This window comes from Anarrhichthys ocellatus, unplaced genomic scaffold, assembly GCF_004355925.1.
Source record: "Anarrhichthys ocellatus isolate YVR2014 unplaced genomic scaffold, GSC_Weel_1.0 scaffold17, whole genome shotgun sequence".
NCBI lineage: Eukaryota > Metazoa > Chordata > Actinopteri > Perciformes > Anarhichadidae > Anarrhichthys > Anarrhichthys ocellatus.
This window is the reverse complement of record NW_022280047.1, coordinates 3,833,153-3,848,389: the sequence shown is the minus strand read 5'-3', so window position 1 is coordinate 3,848,389 and position 15,237 is coordinate 3,833,153. Positions and strand designations below refer to the sequence as shown.

Sequence of the window (15,237 nt, the reverse complement as noted above, 5' to 3'; positions counted from 1 at the left end):
TGTGTGTGTGTGTGTGTGTGTGTGTGTGTGTGTGTGTGTGTGTAAGAGAGAGAGCGAGAAGGAGCTAGAGACTGTTGTGCATTTGTGTCTCTACTTTACACTCTGTCACAGCTCGCCTGCCAGTGGCTCACAGAGTGTGTATATGTATATTCCTGTGTGCCTTTCCACTTGAGAGATGGAAAGTGTGCCTGAAGTCTGTTTATATTTACTCTCTGCTATCGGATGTGACCACTCACTCTTTCTCTTACACCTTTTGCTTTCTCCTCTTTCTTTCTGCTGCCCCCCCCCCCCCCCCCCCCCCCTTTTTTTTCCCCCCTCCTTCACAATGTCTAATCCCGGCTCACTCAAAACCTGACACTTTGTTGTCTCTCTCTACCTCTACCCTCTCTTCTTTTTCCCGCCTTCACCACCTTACCCCCACCCACCCACCTACCCCCACCCCCATCCTCCCTCCTGCAGGTTGTAAAATGGATTCTCCTCAGTCAGAGTCATCAGGGGAAGGGCAGAAAGCGGAAGAGAACAGAGCCCAAGGTGAACTACAAAGAGGTAGGAAGCACTCTCCAGTATTAAGACCTCTATCTACCTTCCCGCTGCTCTACTTTAACTCTTGGGAGTCTACCTTTCTCTTTTGGAAACCTCTGTCCCTATCTATTTGGATTTTTCCTCCTCTGATTTAGCTGCCACTCATGAGCTGCAAAACATTTTTGTTTGTCTGACGACAGTTATCCCCCAATTCTTTTTCCGTGATGTGTCTGCGAGGACAGCCTACCCTGTACTTGTTTAAGTCTGTGTTTACCATAAGTTCTGTCACACACATACTTAACCTTTTAAGAGCTTGTGTACATCACATACCCTCCAATGTTCCTGTGTGGTCATGGCCAATGTGTGTGTGTGGGACGGCGTCTGTGTTTGCGTGGAGGGGGCAGGGACCATTTAGCCTCGACGTTCTGGGTTTGAATTTGGCCTTGAACCTTTGTTGCATCCCTCTTCCTCTACCTCTTTCTCTTCTTGTCATTTCAAACCGTTTCCTGCCAAATAAAATATCCCAAAAAGATGGTTTTGCCTGTGTGTGTAGTGCTAATTAGTTCTCTCAAGGGATGGCTAATCCCCTCCACCCACTAATTGACACACACACTTGCACACACGCCTGCATCATTAATGAACGCACACTGATCTATAAGCCACTGAGGGGCCAGAAGTCATTAGCTAGCAGCAGAGCAGCTTATATATATCACTCTCAATATGCTCAGATATTGCATGCTGTTGGAAACATTTGCAAAATGTCCAATTTTTTAGTAGATTACATTTTACGGCATGAATAAGTAAGGTAAGTGTCCCTGGGTACATTCGAATCATAGAAATCATTGCCTGGAAGATATATCCACTGACTTTTAGGGCTTTAAATTTCCCCTCGACACTCAGTTGGTACCACAGCTTTCAACAGATGTAATGTAAGCTTTATTCATAAGCAAAGGTGTACAGGCTCTACCTGAATTCCAGAGAGTATTTCATAAAACCGTGGAACATGATTTTTCTGGATTAGATTACCTCCAATTACTGTGCTGTAATTTGGAGCGCAAAGTGAATGAAATGCCTGTAGAGTCCGCAGCCAGTGCAGCCCCCCTTCAACCACCTGATACCTACCGTCTGGCATATTTACAACGTACACACTCATACACACAAATACACTTACTTTTGACTTAAGGGGCAGCACAGGGGCCACTTCCTGTGGAGGGGGGGGGGGGGGGAGCAGAGAGTGCTGAAATCAGCCTCATGAAAGAATGGCCAATTACTGTCCGCTTGGTCATACACAATAGTGAGAAAGAGGAGGGAGGGACAAATGGACGGAGGGATGAAGTGAGGTAGGGGTGGGGGGGGGGGCTGGGAGGTCAGTGTTTGAAGTTACACCATAAAAGCCATCCTGAAAGGAAACACAAAGTGACCCCCCCCCCCCCCCCCCCTCCCTTTCCATCTACCCCTCTCCCCCTGCGGCCCAACCCTCTCCTCTACGTCTCCCTCCCTCCCTTCCCTTTGTTTCTGCGTACAGAGAGTGCCCCATGGATGGACCAGGTGTATTTTATATTACTCCTTCATGTACTTCAAACGACCAACCAGCCCAATTTCTACTCAACCCCTCTTTTCATCTAACTCTCCTCCCTCTCTCTGCCCTGCGTCTACCAGCCTGTTGCAAGGCTATAAATCACGCAGCAGACCCGATCGGCAAAGGAGGAGAGACAAATGGGGGGGGGGGGTAGAACACAGGAGACAGGAAGGCGGGGAAGATAAAGTTTGAAAGAATCAGAGATGAAGATACAAGTGGAGCATAGAGCAACGAGAGTGGAATATGAAAAACAACACTCGACGCCACCGCTGGACTTTATGCATCCCCTGTGGTTATCTTTTAGATCCATTCAAATTGGAATGGAAACATGGATTCAAGCCACAAAATTAGGCAGTTGGGTTGAAAAATACAAATTGAAAGGTAATATTAGAGGATTTGAGAATAAATAGGTGATGGAATGATTGTATTGAAGGAGAGAGAGAGGATGAAGAAAAGTAGAGCGAAGCCGAGTGCAGAGGATTGGAGCGAGAGCGAAACTGGTGTGTTAGAAGTTGATGATTATGAATTCCAGTAGGGTAATGAATCTGTTGCGGGAATTTGAGGAATTGAACAGCAGAGTGGATATTTGAGGACATTTGAGACGCACGTGAGAGATGAAATATTACTGGACTGGTCAGATGATGAGAAGCGTGGTTAGGAAGAGAGATGGCGAAGGAGGGAGTAGAGGAGGTAGGACTTTTAGTGGGCAGGAATTAGGCTGAGCCGGAGTTGCATTAAGCGCTAATGACATCATAGATGATTAGGGAAAACACACACACACACACACACACACACACACAGACAGACTCACAAACCTATAGATGCACCCAGAGGAAAGAGCCAGACACCTCCCACAGAGCAGCCCGAGATCTGGTCAGTTTAATAGAGCCAAAGTTTATTACCAACTTCCTGCCATCTTTTTTTCTGTGGTATGTTACTGATACACATGCACCTTAGTGCGCACGTCTGACTCGTCTGACCTTTTTTTGTGTACACGTGTAACTTGCGTGTGTGCATGTGATGAGCGTGCGTGTGTCCAGTGTGTGTGGAGAGGTCTGTACAGGGATATTAGTCACGGCCGCATGGTAATGGGCCTCATTTTGCTCTCATTTTCATCTGCGGTCTCCGTAATGAGAGGGTCCGTCTGCCCCTGCTGATCAGGACAGGAAACCCTGTAGGGTAAAAGAGCTGTGAATAGCAGGAGACTTTGACCAACTTTTTTGGCTCTTTGAAGATGCTTTTTGTAAGTTATAATTATCTGGGTTTTCCTCAACTGGACTCCACGGTAAATTGCCTCAAAAGATGATCAATAGCTATCAAAACATACCTAAACGTTTCCTTAAACCTCAGCCGTATAGTATTTTCAATAAATCTCTGGGTTCATGGAACATCTAGCCTGCAGGACGGGCTTAATTGTTGACACATGCAGCAATTCTGTAATGACTATTATTTTAACCCCTGATACAACATCAGGGGTTCATACTCCAAGCAGAGCATGAAAATGGATCATTCATATAATATCATATATGAATAATATGATCCATTTATAGAAAAGTATTCATGTCGGTGATGGCAGTAATGATGCAGTTATAAAACATATTATAGAGGTGTTATTATGGGCATGTACAACTGATCCTATAATAAGAAGACGGGGGATATTTGAACTAGTGGAAAGTTCTTAATATCACTAAAGTTGATGGCCTTCATACTTAAGCTTAGTGTAGTTCTTTGACTACAATATATTTGATGCAGTATGACACATCTCAGCGCCTTTAGTGCAGATGCGATAAGGTTCTGTATATAGAAAGTGTTTACATAGCCCTTCCCCAGGATAAACAAATCCGGGAAATGGTGTAATCCTGAATTCTTGTCATTCCTGCAGAAATCGTTCTGCACCACGCTATTTTTAACTTGCCTCCCTGAATCTAAGGCTGCACAATTAATATGTCCACCAAACTTATTTTGGTTCATATGAGATTATAATTATGAATCTCCAAAAGTATGATATGCACCATATTATTTCTTCTGGTGTCTTGATTGTTTAAACCACCTCTAATAATTTCAATTATTGTAATATTCATTTTACAGGCTAAAATAACATGATTACAAACACTTAATCTCTGTACATGCTCCGAACTTAATGTATGTGAGAGCAGGGACATCTTTCTGTGTGCCACGGTAACTTCACAGACGCAGCAGAATAGGTGGATGATGAGTCAGCCTCCATCTCAGTGACACTCTGTCACCTCATTTGCACCCATATGGCAGTCTGCACCTTCCTGGTCGATGGGTTACTGTGAGAACATGTACCACGTTTATGTTTGTGGCTGAGGAGATGTCAACAACAACAACAGGTTTAGAGGAACAGCCTGTCTTCAAACTGCTCCTCAAACGTTATTATACTGCACATATCATGTCATGCTGAAGGGCAATTTTAAGCATTTCACAAAGACATTTTGAGATCGAGCTGTTACATTTTTAAATGCTTAAAAGATCGACATGCAGCACCTGTTGTTTCCGAGGTTGAGAGTGGAACACTCGGATTGGAACACTTTCTGGCCTTTTAAGAAGTGGTACAATCAACTATTAACAACTCAGTCTGATGATTTCACTCAAGAGGTATCCCAATCTCCAGTTAAAACAGTTTATTACCGACATGTTGGCGGTGGCTAGCTTATTATTATTTTCTCAAGTATTGCTCGAGACATTTTACGCCTTTATTATGAGCCAGAGAGATGACACAAAATTAGGGGAGAGACCGATGAGGAAGAACATGAAATAGGGGTCGTGAACACTAGCTGAAGGCATCAGAGTTAAAATAACACCGGATTATGCTCCTATAACAAACAGACACCAAGTTCTACTTTAGGAGATAATGTAAACCCACGGAGAAAGGAACCGTGTTCGAGTGGCGACTGAAATCCCTTGTGTTGTGCTGAGGTGTGAGGTTGATGGCTGGACAGGGGGCGTACTAGTGGTAACTGAGTCCCTGTGGGAGGGTAAACGGCAAAGAGGGCATGATCAAAAAGCCTCTTCAGTCGGGTGGTGTCTGCAGGTGGCGTACAGTACATCACCATAATAGGCTTAAGTAGAGGATGGAGAAAAAGACAAGAGAGCAATGAGGAAATTGTTTCAGTCTCTGCCGATTTGTGAGAAGAACAGATTAAATTGAATCCTCGTCCATGATTTGACAGCAAAGTCAAAATGTGCCGTGTGTGCGTAAGTGTAATAAATTAGTGGCTATAATAAGAACGTTTGAGTAACAAATTACCGAACAGTCTGTCTTTTCTCTTGCAATCTACCTCTTCCTTTCTTAGAGTTTGACCCGTACCCATGAAATAAAGCATATCCGTATCATAATGGTGTTTTTATGGCATCTGTTTTGTTGTTTCCTCCAATAAGACGTCATCAAAGAACACTCTGCCGTATTTGGCAATGTTAACTCCACCCCTGAGCAGCCACACTTCTGCACATCACACATCTGGTTTTACCTCATCTCGGTTTTCATATCTCCAGTGCACCCCTGTCTCCCTGTTTATGCCGCCTTCTCCCCTTCCCTTTCTCTTCCCGTACACTTTTCCTTACTTGCTCCGTCTTCCTCTTTCCGTTTCTCTCCCTCTCTCTGTGATTTATTGGCAATGAATCAGGGATGAGGGAGTATGCCGGAGGAGAAATGGGAACATTCAGGGAAATGGCTGTTTCCGGCCAGACTTCATCACATCAGGATGGGAAATGGTCGAAAGAAAAGTGTGTGTGTGTGTGTGTGTGTGTGTGTGTGTGTGTGTGTGTGTGTTTCTGTGTGTGTTTCTCCATTATCAGACCAACTGGGGATCAGCTAAGGGCTGCTCAGACACTGAGTCCACCACTGTGAGCCACAACCCCTTAATTGTCTTTTAAATGGAGGAAAAAGTCACTCTCCACACATATTGCAAGACACACAGAGCTCAACCAAAGAGTCCACCCCACGGATTTATTGGAATATTTAAATTGCACTATGACTTGCTGTCACAGGGAGTTTATTATGCAGCTATGGTTCACTTTTATGGGTCCGATTCCTGTGCTGTACTCCTTACCTCGTCGAGTCTTATCGTGATCGAGGGTTTGTGCGCACCCTTCACACCGGGAGCTGTGCTGTCTGAAGCGTCGAGCTGATTCTGATTGGGGACTTCCGTGGCAGATTGGTTTCAGGTGACGGGTCAAGCAAAGAGCGATGCATCAGTTCTCTGGGCTCATTTCAACCCGTGTTGTGAGATCCGTCTGGGCTGCTTTGGTGGCGTTCGTTCCGATGATAGAGACTTCATGTGGTGAAGCCGAGGGCTGAGGTGTTGTTCACAAGTAATGGGTTGCCAGATGAACCGGTGGATTTGTGCAGCAACGCCAGCCATGCACATATTGTAAAAGATGTCCATGGTGAAGAGGGGAATGAGCAATCTTCATCTATTATCATGAGCTTTTTCCATAGTTACTAAAATGAAAAGATTATGGACACAAGAGGAAGCTATTGTACCTTATTAGCTTTGTTGCACCATCAGCTTTTATTCAACCTCTTCTATTGGAGTATAAACTGCTCACTGAAAAAGCAATGGTTTGCAGACAATTAACTTTCTTGTAGGCGTGACTCTGGACCGAAACGAGGACACACACACATACTGTACTGTTGCTACACAAGAATGTATTACGGCCTTCCTTTGAGTGCACTAGACGAAGGTTCCCTCGGGGCTGAACTCGTGAGCTCGGCGAGAGAGAGTGAGAGAGAATCTGAGGAGAAAGAGATGAGAGAGTCCAGAACATCGAAAGAGACAAAAGAGCTGGAGTAAAAACAACCAATCAATAAAAGTATCTTACCGGCTTTGTCATTTTATGCAGTAACTGCTGTGAAAAGTGCTGACCAGAAGAAACAGATTGTGTGGGAATCAAGGGATCAGTGTGGCAAACAACTGCTGTTTGATTCGCCATTCACTTACACTGACACGTGCATCAATACGCTGTTGATCCAGCAGTACCTGTCAATGAAACTTTGCAGCCCACTTGCGTTTGAATAAAAGTCTGTACGGTATTTGTTTTGTGACAAAGCTGCTGCAGTAAGCTCTAAATCTGAACACTACTTCTACAGAACATGCTTTATGGCACTGGTAACTGGCAACGCTCCCACTATATACAACCTCAGAGTTTAACTTGTAAAACTCATGCCGTAGTATGGCAGCATATTACTGTATGAACTGACCGAAAGTAAAACACAATGTCTGTAAAAGTGTACATGACAGACAGAAGTGTGTTCTTGTCTGAGAGATTTGTCTTGGTGCTGTCTGGTCCATTTGAATGCCATCACAAAATCTAAGAAAAATTAAAACATCGGGCTGTTTTACGCTCCATTTCATCCTCAAGTTCCTGGCATCCGCGCTGATGGAGAGTGAAAACTGTTTTCCCTTTTGATGGGTATTAAAAATCTAAGAGAAATGAATCAGCGGGGCAAGTGTTAGAGATGGGAGGATTACTGTGTAGAGATGGGAGGAGAGGAGAGAGAGGAGATGGCTCCATTTGTGTTGTGTTAATGATTGAGAGCAAGACGGAATGAGAGTGAGAGGGAGAGAGTGCCGGCATGCATTTGTCTCATTTATCACTCAGCGGCAGTTCTGTTTTTCGGGGTCATTTTAAGCTCGCAGCCTGTCTCATCTCGTCCGGGGACTCCCTGCAGTCTGCGTGCTTTGCGTGCGTGACTCTGTGTATATATGTGTTTGTGAATGGGGGGCATACGGTTGAAAGGGAGGAAGGGGGGGGGGGTGAGTGCAAAGAGATCAACAGTCGAGATTGACGATGCTGACAAGCTATTTCATGGCAGGCGTAGCTGCTCAGAAATACCACTTAGGGCTTCATGACTCTCTGAGGAACGCACCCATGCATGCACACACAGACACACACACAGACACACACACAGACACGCACACACACAAACAACCGTGGAGGGGTACAGAGCAAGAGTAGCTTCAACAGGCTTTTCACTGAAGTGGTCAAGAAGAACATTGACACACACACAAAGACACACACGCACATATACACGTCCACGTATTCTGAATCCCAGAAGCATTTGAGTGTCATTAAAGTGCAGCTGTGTTTGTCTTTCCAGCACACATGGAAAACACATCAGGGACAGAGAGAGAGGGAGGGAGAGAGAAGAGAGAGAGAGAGGGAGAGAGAACACAGCCTGCTGAATATGGCTGCTGCCACAAAACAAGCACAGCACTTTGTCTCACACACACAAAAACACATTGTTCACTTTGGAGCCAATTCAGGCGCAAATTTCGACATTGAGTATAATGCAATGCTATAAAAACACACTGTAGCGTGGAGGTCGCGTAGTTAAACCTAGCGATGCTTTGGCCAGATATTTAGTGCAGAGTCGTGTTCAATATTGGGCTGGGCTGTAAAATGGAGCTGGCTTTTTCTAGTGGTGGGAAATGAATAAGTGCTTTTCACATAAAACCCGATTGGGGCGTCACCTCGAAGCTTTCATAGGTACAGTACGTAATGTTGTGATCGTGTGTCTGTGTGTGCATGTATGAATGCGGCGTGCTGAGTGCTAAAACATCTGTCTTTCTTGGTAATGACTTGGGAGCCGACAGCGCCCTCAGACAGCCCTGACGCAATTAGCCTTGTCAAGCACGCACACACACACACACACACAGACACACACACACACACAGATGCATGCAAAGTGATGGCAGCTGTATACTACTCAGGCTCATAGACGCTGAAGATTATAGAAATCCCTGCACACGAGTAAGTGTCGAAGAGATCTAACAGTGTGTTTAGGGGCAGCGTGTCTTCACAGTGGCTGTCTGGCCTATGATGGTCTTTGCTTATTTGTTCAGGTCACAGTCGAATTCATGCTATATGATTTATAAAAATTGTTTGTCCCAAAAGCAGCATTGTTAATACCCATCACAACTTCCTAAATCCCAAAGGTAATATCTCCAAAATGGCTCATTTTGTCTGACCAACAGCCAAAAATCCAAACATACTCAATTTACTGTCAAATAGAATATATACAGAACAAGTGAATGTTTGGCATGTTTGTCGGATAATCAGTTCAAATCAAATCAGTAATCTAGTTTAGCTTCAGCTGAGAAATGTTCTTTCTACCAAACATTACAGAGCCATTCTGATTTCTTGTATTCGTCCTGCTGTGAGGAACAATGTGCTGTAAAATATTGGCAGATTGACTTTAAAACCAGTCATAGTGATGATGAGCATGTATTATCGCAAACAATGAAGCTGTGTATACTGTCATTCACACTGCCAGGGGATGACAACATCGAACTACTGTCTTAATCTTTCCAAAAGTCTAGAGTCTACTATTCAGACAGACACATATAGAAGCTGTTCAGTTGTTGCCAACAGCCATCCTGCAGGCGACAGCTTCAGCTCCCCAGTCTGGGATATCATGTGTTGCTAAGCTGGATGTGGTCTTATCATCGGAAAGATACAGAAGGATTGTCTTCCTAGGGTTCAAATGCAAAGTAAACAACAAGTTTTGAATTTCTTTCCATCTGTTTTCCCCATTGCTGCCTCCGTGAGATGGTCTCTCTTACTCCATCTCCCTAATGTTTCTGTGGTGTCTTCTGTCGGTCTGTAATATCGACCTCTCTTTTCTTCCTGTGTGTGTGTGTGTGTGTGTGTGTGTGTGTGTCTCTTTGTGGTGGTGCATGATTCCACAGCTGTGTGTGCATGTCTGTCTGTGCAGCAGATATCTGGGCTCAATCCATCCCACATACCTCTGTCAGCTCGAACTGCTTAAACCCAGCCAGCCTGGAGTTCACACAGGAGACAACACACATACTGTACATGCTGCACATGCACGCACATACAAAGATCAACAAACAAAGACATCTGTCTGCGTCTCAAACACGTTAACATGGCCCACACAAATTCAGAAAGAGACACTCAGAGTCTCTTCCTGAACATGACCTTTCTCTTTGATGGCTCTGGTTATGTTGGCCTCTCCCGGCTGTCTCCTCTCCCCTCCTCGTCTCTTTGCTGCCGCTCTCCTTCATGTTGGACTCCGCCTGCCAGAGTCGTCCCATCTTTCCTCCGCCCACTCTGGCTCTTTACCTCTCTTTCTCAGCGTATCGTTCAACAGCAGTAAGATGCTATCTCTCCACACTGGAGGTCATCACTGGTGCGTGTTTGAGTTTTATCCCTATTATTGTTGTCATGCAGCTAAACCCGGCTTGAACAGATGAATCTCAGCTGCCTGTGTGTGTACATGGATGTGTGTGTGTGCTTTTGCTTTCAGAGTGTGTGTCCTGACATTTAGGAACCTAACCACTGGAACAGGCATGGTAAAATTGCCAGCATGCTTTGACCCTTTTTTTGACATTTCTCTTTGTCTCTGTGCCCTATTAACCCAAGTAATTATTATAATCAAGAGCAGCACTCACCACTGATAATATTTATCCACAACCCCTGACAGGAAACCGTAGTGTGGATGGTAGCCGCTGTTGTTGTTTTTTTTGTTTCCCTCCCCCCCAGGGATAATATTTAAGCAGGACCCCCAGGCTCCTCTCACCCTTTCAGGATCAGACCAGAACAAATGACATGAGGAAATTAAACCTGGGTGCTATTTTCAGAGTCACATTTCATACTTCCGTACCTTAAGTGTTCATTGAGTAGCAGTAGTCTGTGATATAACTGACTATATTGTGTTAGTATGTTGAGCATGAGGTTTTAACTGAAGGTGATGATAGAACTGATCAAAATCTTTCTTTAAATTGAAGTAAGTTTGAGCGCTAATCATGAACAATCAGTCACAATGAGCATAAAATGACTACATCCTGTATGTCTCTGTCGTCCACCATCGCCTTTCTCCTCACCTCTCTCTTTGTCTAAGCTGACGTCCAGCTGTTTGGATGTGTCACTGTAGTACAAATGCTGCAGATTTTTCTCTCTCGAACAAACAGAGTCCTTTTGTTCCAGATCTGTTTCAAAGGCCTCTCTCTTTCAAAGGCATACGGGCAGTGCAGGGGGAAAAAAATCCCTTGATGTGACTCCTACCGGTTGGTTAGGGCACCTGCATGGAGGGTTGGATCAAATGGGGGCTTGTTTATACCCTTCCGGTGAAGGTGGCGAGTGACAATGAGGACGAGGCCCATGCCTGTCTCTGCCTCCCCAGAGCAACAGCGGCACAAGAAGTGACACGGAAATGCGCTTTCCAAAATCAAGGTGAAATGTGTTTGAGGAGTTGTTTGTGTCTCCATCGGGAATGGAACAACGGGTTGTGGGAGGAGGCGAAATGGTAAAGAGGGAGGCGAGGGAGGCATTCACTGGAGACAGTTAGATTTGTGGCTTGCGTCACAGCACAAAGTGCCAGAGATTAATTAAACTTCCCCTGTTTCGGAGGTGTGTGTATGTGTGAATGAGAATGAGTCAGAGCAGCGATGAGTAGGAGAGAAAACATGTTAATTGCCTTCACGACCAATGCCAAATTGCAAGGACATAGAATTTTACATAACAAACGCCCCACCTGCACAAAGCCAGAACAAAGTGTTGAGACAGTAAAGGAAAGCTATCTGATGGGCCCAACAATTTCATGCCACGTGCCTGATGAAAGTGCGCTTAGTGTAAGAGTGTTTCTTTGTGCTTTTCTGTATGTTTGCCCGGTTGATTCCCCCTCAGAGCAAGTAGTTAATCCCCTCCGCCGGACCCACTGTGTGTGCTTTTTCAGTTTAACCCCTCACTGGCAACCCCGCCGTGACCCCACGCTGCTTTTGTGTTGGCCTGAGACTGTGAATTTGAAGGCCAGGAAGCAAGAAGTGGGGGTGGAAGGAGCAGCTACTACCCGGGCTACCCGTCCTAACAACCAGCAGCTGATCAAACACATACGTTCATACCAACATGTATGGCCGTAGACTGGGTTAAATATTGGGGAATTGGAAAGAAGTACGCACAAGGCCTTCATGTAGAGCACATCCAGCTGTCCTGTGCGTACATGCTCAAAAATGTATCTAGTACACGGCATAAATGAGGCACATTATAGACTTGTTTGTTTTCCAAATGGGCTCTGTTGATTGGCAACACATACGTGCTGTGAATATTTGTTCCTGCATTATTCTCATGCCGGTGAACATCCCTGACACTTTGCCGGTTGCCAGCGCATGTGCTTGTGTGAGAAGATCCATCGATGAGACAATTGATCCAGACAGTCATTGCGATTGCGAGGTCAAAACTTCGAAAGCTTTGTGCCTGTTTCTCTTTTCGCCATTTTTCTCTTGTCCCACCGCGTCCGACTCTCTCGAAAGCTCTCTATATGTTTTGCTTCCTGATTAGGTTTCACGACTGACTGCAGCCAGATCCACCCACGCAAACGCATCCTCGTCTCGCTCTCCATAGATGTTGTGGTCGTTGATTAAAGCAGTTTTCCAAAATTGAAAAGCAAAGAATGAATGCTATTAATGAATAGATTGCAGATATAGACAGTCGCAGCTCGTCATCGCCGAGGTCATCAGTCTGTGACCGGCACTATCTGTGAGATCGTCACCGTGCAGCAGCAGCAGGTGTGACATCATTTGAGGAGATGGTAGCACAGGAGACAGCTCCATTTCACAAGTTGAAATGGTACCATGTGACTCACAGATGACCTTTCAGCATCTCCCTTGTGTGTATTTGTGCGTGCGTGCGTGCGCTCCCATCCATTCCCCGAAATTGGTTTACAAATCTATGATGTCAGCAGGCCATTTTATAATGTCTTTTTAGACCTTGTGAAAACACAAGATTGCAATATCACATCCCCACATTGTATGAATGTATTTTTCTTCAGCCACTTATCATGTTTATAGGTTTTATATTTATAGGGTCCTCTCGTTACTGCTGTGCTTCACACTAAACTCCACACATACACACTGAGAGGGGCTTCATGAAAAGTCATCTGTTTCTTACTGAGAATGGTAGTAAGACTCAATGTATTTGTTACATTTGCCCCTCATTCAGTGGTTAGAAATGGTCAATATTTTACTGTTATATATCAAAGTGGTAGAGATTTCAGAGAGCTAGAAGACCACTTGCCAAAATGTATTATTCCAGAGCCGCTGAACAGTTTCTTTACATCATTTGGTTTTATTCCGGACCATCTGCCGTGTTTTTGCACATTTTACTTCTATGCAGCTGTAAAAAGCAGTAAAAACCTAATTAAAAGTCTTAAGTATTTGTGATGCTATTTATGCTGTCATGGCTGTTGAGAGAATCTTAACAGCTGCGTTGCGTACTGTTTCTCCTCAAGACCCGAGCCCGCCGCTGCAGTTTGAGCAGATGAATGCTCGGGCCCTTAAATCAAGTGTAAAATAAAGTCGGACGGAGAGAGATAAAGGAAGCGAGGGAGGGGCTTATAATTGGAGGAGCCAGGCACGCAGTTTGGTCCAGTGAAAAGAAGAGTGGAAAGGAGTTGGTATGGAGACGGGGAGCAGACAGTCATGGAGGCAGAGGGAGAGAGAAAGGGAGGGATTTTGAGGGGAAGAATGAGTGAAACCTTAGTACCTGAGGCGTGGGCTGAGGCCTTTAGCTGCTGGTGCCAGAATGTGTTTTTACGAGCCTGCGGTCAGACAGAAATAAAAGGCAGCCGAGCGGGTGAATGGCATCACACATACACACACGATTCATTGGCCTTACACAGTTTGGTTTTTATAATGTCACAGTTATCCAATGTCTCCACTGCCCATAATGCAGTGTGACTGAACAAGCAGCACACTCTCCTCAGTGGTACGGATGTAGGGAGCGAGAGAAGGAGGAGAGGAGAGGAGAGGAGAGGTATGGGAGGAAAATAATGCATTTGCAACACCTCTGTATTCCTTTCAACGGTGCCAAAGGCATAGAAAGAGGTTCTTTTATGTTCTTTGGAGTCATTATATAGATCTTATGGTCAGCTAGTCCAATTGTTGACTTGTTTTACACAATCCCTTTGGGAGGGGGGGGGGGGTTCTCTCTCTCTGTTATTTGTCTTTTCCACATGTTTTGTCATTTGCCTTTATTATTTTCTATTACCAATAACTTTCAATGAGTTTAGCTTTCCCGGTTATCATTACAAATAACCCAAAGGAATGTGGGGGTTCATGCCATCATGCTTGAGAGAGTCTATTGAGAAAAGACCTAAAATAGGAGTAAGTAAGTTCAGTGCGAGTAGAAGCAGGAGAGTGATGATTCAGTGAGCAGGGGTCATCTCAGGTTCCTCTTGTGCAGATGTGATGGTAAATGGCTTGTGACCTCGCTGTAACAGGAGACTTAAAGGGATGTGGACCATGAGGCTCTTTAGCACGGAGGATGCGTGTGATGTGATGTAAGTGACAGATGGAGAAAATGGAAATACTTTGGATCGATGCATGAAGGCTCCTGGAAAAGGACACGGGCGTCTACGTACAGAACGCAGAGTGGTACTCGGTGCCGTTGCCATGGAAATGCTGAACAAGTGATGGATCATTGGAAAGGGACAGAAAAAGATTGACAGTTTTTATTATTTATTATTTGGACAACCCTTTTCCATCTTTTACACTGTCTCAGAAAAGGAAGTGCGGAGGAGCCTGAGACTCACAGATGTATCAGGAACAGTTTATATACAACTCTTTAACTCTCATTGAGCCGATCAGTGTTCAGGGTAGAAATATCACAATGAAGCCTCAGTTGTTGCTGCGAGTGTGTGTCCACATTCTGCACAAAAGGCTAAAGAGCTCCGATTCATTTTGTGCTGTGCGAACACGTTATACAGCAGCAGTAGCATGACGAATGCTGCTCAGTCCCTTGGTCCCATACACCCACACACATGCACTGACACACGCACGGATAAAACAAAGCTGCTTCCTCCTTTTGACTTTTTCCTCCATTACTCTACCACTGACATGGGAGTACCATGTAATGCAGTGCATACACAAACATCTATACACACACACACACACACACACACACACACACACTAAGCTATATCTGCTCTTTTTCATTTATAGTTTGTGGTGGACATCCTATCCTGTGTTTACTGTAGCTGTTTGTCTCATTCAGCTGTCTCTCACCGAGGTAAACAGTCTGTATTTGTGCATGCATGGACCTATATACGTGTGTGTGTGTGTGTGTGTGTGTGTGTGTGTGTGTGTGTGTGTGTG

General features: G+C 44.8%; 1 protein-coding gene across 6 annotated transcripts in view; it reads left to right on the top strand.

Moving 5' to 3' along the window:
• Positions 1 to 15,237, top strand: part of aopep (aminopeptidase O (putative)) — a 69,053-nt gene that overhangs the window by 37,264 nt on the left and 16,552 nt on the right. For all 6 annotated transcript variants that reach the window (XR_004213073.1, XM_031856373.1, XM_031856374.1 and 3 more), the window contains one exon: positions 460 to 546. Coding sequence is in view for 5 of the 6 variants with exons in the window: in XM_031856373.1 (XP_031712233.1) it covers positions 460 to 546 (87 nt within the window). In the remaining variant the exon portion in view is untranslated. The remainder of the gene's footprint in view (positions 1 to 459; positions 547 to 15,237) is intronic.